Source organism: Mus pahari, unplaced genomic scaffold (assembly GCF_900095145.1).
Source record: "Mus pahari unplaced genomic scaffold, PAHARI_EIJ_v1.1 scaffold_9733_1, whole genome shotgun sequence".
In the NCBI taxonomy this organism is placed as follows: domain Eukaryota; kingdom Metazoa; phylum Chordata; class Mammalia; order Rodentia; family Muridae; genus Mus; species Mus pahari.
This window is the reverse complement of record NW_018393663.1, coordinates 24,452-30,752: the sequence shown is the minus strand read 5'-3', so window position 1 is coordinate 30,752 and position 6,301 is coordinate 24,452. Positions and strand designations below refer to the sequence as shown.

Genomic DNA, 6,301 nt, shown 5'->3' with positions numbered 1-6,301 from the left:
CTGGGAGATTTGTCACCTAAATCCCCAGACAGAATAAAAAATCAACATGTCTAAGGGAGAGCCAGCTATGGTTTCAACTTGTGTAGGACACAAACCAAAACCCCACATTGAGCCTTATTCCATGGTGTGCGGCAGGGCTCAGCAGTGTATGGTGGGTGCTTGAGAAACAGGGTGGAGCCTCTGCTCTCTGTCTTCCACAATCCCCTGTAGCCCTTCTGCTTTGTACCCTGTGATCAGAAAGCACCAGGGCAGGGCTACCTGAGGTTGCTCTATCTTGACTTTCAAGATTCCAGATCATGAAGCAAATTAACATCTTTCCCATATCCATTGCCTAGTCTTGGGTCTTTTAGCATAACAACACAACACAGTGTGTTGTGTGCATGGATCCTTTGTGTATAAGAACACACCTGACCTCCCCCATAGCAAAGGCTCTATGCCCAACTTCCTCTTCCCTAGCTCCTTTTTCCTTGGCTGCCTTTCTCTGTGCTTTAGATGTCTGAAGGCTCAGGAGAGCAAGGCCTTCCTCTTTCCCAGGGTCAACACACATAGGAGGTCTTCACAAATGCTGGTTAGACTGGCTTAAGGGCTATCTCACTTCTCTCACGTCTATAAACAAGACACTTCTTAAACTGTGCAACACGACTTCCCATTTAAGTCAGGCTTGGGCTCAGACACCCCAGCCCCTTACACCTCTGTTATATAAGTGTTTGTGTTTATGTAATTTGGCTTATATAAAAGTAAAAGATTGTAAGTGTCGTAATAAGTCAGAATTAAGTAGTTTGTTGTAAAAGGCATTTGACTGTCACTTTCTCTGTATCAGCTGATGAGAGAATGAAGTTTGCTGAAGACTTACTGGTTAGCTGAGCCAAACAGGATTCACATCCGGTAACTGTTTTGGCAATTAGGTGCCAAGTACTAAGATCTACTTCTAAGCTGTCTGTTGAGTCCACTGGTCTCTGTTTTTATGACCTTGCATGTCACAAGAGCTGCAGAGGTGTGTAGAATGTTTCCACTGGGGGCTTTTCTCTTCTGTACAGAGTTGGGAGTGGAGACAAGGGCATAGTGTGGCTAAGCAAGTGTCTACTGCCGGGTGACACTACTCTGCTTTTGCTCATGGTGTCTTCTCACAACAAAAGTAATCTTAACTAAGACTCATGGCAAACATATGTGTAGGCACATAGTGGCCAAGGAAAGACATTGAGGTGCATTCAGTTGCTCTCCACCATATAGATATGTGTGTATGTATTTTATATACAAATATGTATGTATACATACAGATATATATATATGTATATATCTGTGATTTCTGACATTTTATTTTGTTTTCTTTTATGTGTATGGGGATTGTGCGTGCATGAGTGTCTTATGCAGTCATGTTTGTATTCCCTGCGGAGGTCATAAGAAAGCACTGGATCCTCTGGAACTGGAGTTACAGATGATCGTTAGCTGCCATGTGTGTGTTGGGAAGTGAATCTGGGTCCTCTTTACCTCTGAGACCACCTTATATTTTTGAGACAAGGCCTCTCATTATAGCTTGCTAATTTTGCTAGATGGGCTAACCAGCGAGCCCCGGGTGGGCTGTCTGGTGCTGAGGTTACCAGGGTGCACTGTTTGCCACGCTGTCCTCACAGGTTCTGAGGCTGAAACTCAAGGGTTCAAATGTATGCAGCAAGTGCTTCCCTGACTGGGCCACCATGTAAAACATTACAACTTGTAATTCAACTCACAGTAAGGGAGGTCGACTCCCAGGAGAAGCATCTACAGATCCTTATGAATTCTTCTGTGAGATGTAAGAACACTGACTTTCATCCATGTTCATTAATCTGCCATGCAACCGTTCATACCAGCATGAGTTTATAGGTTATTTCAAAATTATAGTACAATCCATTATCATGTTATTCAGTTTGTTGTTCAAATTGTTTGATATTCATCCATTAGGAACTTGTTTGGGCTTCCTCATGCCAGTGACAACACACCAACATGAGTTTATAGGTTATTTAAAAATTATAGTACAATCCATTATCATGTTATTTAGTTTGTTTTCAAATGGTTTGATATTCATCCATTAGGAACTTGTTTGGGCTTCCTCATGCCAATGACAACAAATGTTTGTCTGTGTGTTCATGTGTTAGTGTGCTTGTGTGTGTGTGCCTATGTATGGGCAGAGGTGCCAAGATGTGTGTGTGTGTGTGTGTGTGTGTGTGTGTGTGTGTGTGTTTGTGTGTATGTGCTTGTGAAGATTTAATGACAGTTTGGAGGAGTTAATTCTCTTCTAACAGGTGGGTTCTGGGATTTGAACTTAGATTTTTCACCTTCAATCACTCCCCCTTTAATCACTGAGCTATCTCAACAGCCTTCTACCTTCTTTTTTGAATCTGTTATTGAACCTCGAGCTCACATGAGATTACATGTGCATACTCCCCAGAGTCCTGGAAATCTGAACCCAGGCCTTTATGCTTCCATAATAAGCACTTTGCACATTTATCCTTCTTTTTGGTTATCACTGTTTATGTTTGTGGTGCCAAGGGCTTTGCACATGCTAAAACCAATACTGTGCCACTGTATTTGGGAACTAATGACAAAATGCCAGGAGAGAAGCACCATTCTGCTCCCAGTTTGAAGAGATACAGTCCATCATGGTGAGCTAGGCACAGTGAAGGAACTTGGGTGGTTGGTCACATCTACAATCAGGAAACAGAGGCACAAATGGTTATGCTCAGCTTGTTTTTCCCTTTCCACCATGTCTATGACCATAGACCACGCTGCCATAAGAAAGTCAGTCTATTCCCATCAATTGACCATGTATAAAAAATTCCTCACAGAGCCTTGTTTTTATGCCAACTCAACACAGTCAGGATGATCATGGATTATCATCAAGATTAACCATCACACACCTCAAGCAGGTTGAGCTTGAATTTAAGAGCTTCCCGTCTCAAGAAACGAATAGTACAACACCCAGATGACAATCTTATTGGTGCTGAAAATTTCTTCCTTAGGGTAAGTAGGTTGATCTGAACTTAAGACAGCTTACACACACAGCACTGCCTGTGGCCCATGGAGCAGTGTAGTTTACAGCCAGGCAGTCCACAGTAGCCTGTTGGGTTGTGGACAACAGAGTTCATGTACTGGGGTGAATCCTTCACTCTACTCCTCACGGCTCTCGCCACATGGAGTCTATTGTTCAAACCTCTTTGAGACATGGTTCCTGACAGAGCTCTGAGGGGACAACGTGAGGAGGACAGCAGGGATGAGCTACTATGGAGGGAAGCAGACTTTTTGGTCCAAAACCATCACTAGACCATAAGGATACCCACATGGCCACGGATCTGTGAACTATACTGGCTGAGAGTCACCAAGACCTAGATTGTCCTTCAATGTCCTCAGGGATCCAGTTCAAAGGCCTCAACAGCTAAGATGTTCAAGCGGTCCCACAAGAACCCGGACATACACACTTCTGCTTAGGCCTTAACTTCAGGCACATCCAGTGTTTTGGGTTGTTGGCTCCCTACAGATACAGAAACCCTCCTTGACCCCTGTACCTTCCTGTCCAAACGTGGAGAGGACATGCTTTAGCCAGGAGAGGTGAGGAGTGTGACCAGGAAGCAGAGTTGACAGGTGGAACAGGACCACAGGGCGTTTGGCTCAGCACTCGGGCTGCTTGCAAAGGTCAGCTCTAACCCCTCTTTGTCAAGGAACAAACTTCTCTCCAGAAACTGAGGACATCAGGGTGTCTCAGGCTGTTTGTTCATCAGAGCAGGAGGGGCTCTCATCTCCCTCCTGTATGCAAGGGAAGGTGTAAACAGGTGCTAGGTTCTTGCCCAAAGCTCCTGGAGGCAGGTTTGGTGGGCGGAGTTTGCTGAGATCAGGGTGATAATGGTTTATAAGGCATAGGATTTGCTCTGAGAAGAGCATTTATCATTCTTCACCATGAAGGGGACACTTCTTCTGCTGGCCTTGCTGGTGATTGGAGAGCTGGGCTTCCAGACAAGTGAGAGTGTGACCCTTGTTTACACCATCTCAGTCCCATGTAGATCTCTAAGTGGGGCCCTGAGACAGACCTGGGGTACTTGGGAGGCCACTGACAAGGAACTGCAGAAGACAGTTGATGCTTTCTGCTCTGGGATACAACAGTTAGGGTGGGTGGGATGGGGGACAGGTGTGTGCTGGTGATGATGCTCATGATGAAGGGCCCTTAGAAGCACAGGCGAAGCATAGGCAAGTGTGGGGCTTTCCTGAAGGTCTTATATGTAGGTCTGTCCACTCATGTGAAGTGTGTGTCTCATGGAAACCATGTTGTATCTTTGAGGCTACAGCCTTTGGGAGGGTAGGACTATGGGAAAGGTCAGTTAAGGAATTTATAGATTTGTCAAGGAATCTTGAGCCTCTGTTTCTGCCAGCCTGTGGTCTTTTAATGATGCTTTTCTGTCTGTGTTTGCAGCGGAAGCATGTATGCCTTTCTTCAGAACCTATGCAGCAGTTCTCACTGGAAGTAAGACATTCCTGCATGCGGACATTCAGCAGTTTGAAGCTACTGTAGCTGAAAGGGAGGCCTTTGAAAAACTCCAGAATTGCTTCAGTGAGGAAGGACTAAAAACCAAAGTTCTGAATCCCCAAATTATGGTAATGTCCTCCTTAATTCCACTCGACCATGCAGCAAATAGTGGAAGGCTTTGCACAAATGATCAATGCGACCATTAATACAATGTCAGGTGACCTGTAGCCCAGAAGTCAAACCCTTGCCCACGCTAGTACATGTCAAAGCAACATGCCAGGTACACATCCAGCCAGTTCCATGCATCTTTCTGCAATTCACTGCCACATGCTGGGTAAACATGGGGTTCTCACACATAATAGGAACAGGGGAGTCCTTGGTCTGGCCTCTGCACAGGTATGGTACCCACAGGTCTATACTAAGATGCCTGAAACTTCTGTCTACTGGCTGGCCAGTGACTTCTTTGGAACCTACCTTGACTCTACTCCCCTGACTCAGATGGAGCCCCCCTTCCACTGGCATCATCTGAGCTACAGCCCGAACCTCCCTTAATGTCTGAAATACCATGCCCACCCCAGGGAGTGCCTGCAGCTGCTCACCACAACTGTCTCCTGATGTCTCTTATTTCAAGCTTAACGGGAATTCAGAGATGTATATTTTGAACAGTGCAGCTCTCACTGTGTTTCCCAAAGTATTTTAGTTGAGTGTCAGGTCCTTCAAAACCACAGTGCTATCCAAAAATGAATTTCTTCTAACAAGGCCACACGGGGGTTACATATTTTTAACATGGCCATACAGCCAGTATTCCTGGAGAGATGTGCTCAGGTATGGGAGACCTCACCAAACTCATACTCAGTTATCTTGTCCCTCTCTAGACCTATTCCCCATCATGCCTTCCAAAACCTTCTCCCCTTTTTCCCTGCTTGGGTATGGCAGCTTTCAGGCTTCCTCCTGAAGGCTGTGGGTGGGCTCCAGTTCCCTTGAGGCAGAGTCTGTTACTAGAGACCTGAATCATTGCAGAGGATTTTCTTTCCTGTGGATGAGGAGCAGTCTCTTTGTGTGTGCTTGGGGAGCCCTGATGAGCTCCTGCACCTTGCCTGTAGCCAGCTCTCTCCCTGTCTGTCTCTTTCTTTTCCAGGTATCTATAGTCCTCAGCCAAGAATGCAAGAAATACTATGCCAACAACATCGTAAAGAAAATTGAGGATCTGCTTAACCGGAGGTTAATCCATTAGAAGTTAATGGTTTATGGCCAACCCATCTTTGCAACCTGTCTGATCCAAGTGCCATCTTGCTGACCTGTCCTCTTTCTCTCCCGAAGTTGGACTCCTGACACCTGTGCCCTCATCCTGCAGTCTCTTAGGCTGATTCTAATAAATGCCTGCAGCTCTGCCCTGTGTCTATGTGCTGAATGGGAATCATATGAGGTCTTCAGGTAATCTGAGGAACAGTGAGAGGAATGACTTGTGAAGTCCCTGACTAGCCAGGTGATGCTTGGGAGAGCCATTGCTACCCTCCTTTTTTGTTGCTGTGTAGACCAGGCTGGTCTGGAACTCACAGAGATCCATATGTCTTTTCTTCCTGAGTGCTGGGATTATAGGTGTGAGCCCCAACTCTAAGTTTACAGCAGCTGTGAGAGACTGGAGTCTGGGGTTGTGCTAAGGCAAATAGCATGTAAGCAGCCACAGGCTTCACCAGGCTGGCAGGATAGAAAGGAGGTGCAGAGACACTCACCTCATGTGTTGCCTCTGGGCTTTATCACAGGTTTGTGGGCTACTTGTGTCCAGTTAGAGAAGGGGAGTAACTCAGG

At 45.8% G+C, this 6,301-nt stretch overlaps 1 protein-coding gene across 1 annotated transcript; it reads left to right on the top strand.

Moving 5' to 3' along the window:
• Positions 1 to 3,916: 3,916 nt before the first annotated feature.
• LOC110315654 (secretoglobin family 2B member 2-like) lies at positions 3,917 to 5,883 on the top strand. The gene is made up of 3 exons (XM_021189658.1): positions 3,917 to 3,988; positions 4,439 to 4,620; positions 5,631 to 5,883. The coding sequence occupies exons 1-3, from the start codon at positions 3,928 to 3,930 to the stop codon at positions 5,724 to 5,726; spliced, it is 339 nt and encodes a 112-aa protein (XP_021045317.1). The 5' UTR covers positions 3,917 to 3,927; the 3' UTR covers positions 5,727 to 5,883.
• The last annotated feature ends 418 nt before the right edge of the window (positions 5,884 to 6,301 follow it).

What these genes read in the sequence shown, in the direction of transcription:
- LOC110315654 (XM_021189658.1), top strand. Translation starts at nt 3,928, where the DNA reads ATGAAGGGGACACTTCTTCTGCTGGCCTTGCTGGTGATTGGAGAGCTG. An exon ending in AGAGCTGGGCTTCCAGACAA is followed by an intron (nt 3,989 to 4,438) that starts GTGAGAGTGTGA and finishes CTGTGTTTGCAG; the next exon opens with CGGAAGCATGTATGCCTTTC. An exon ending in TTCTGAATCCCCAAATTATG is followed by an intron (nt 4,621 to 5,630) that starts GTAATGTCCTCC and finishes TTTCTTTTCCAG; the next exon opens with GTATCTATAGTCCTCAGCCA.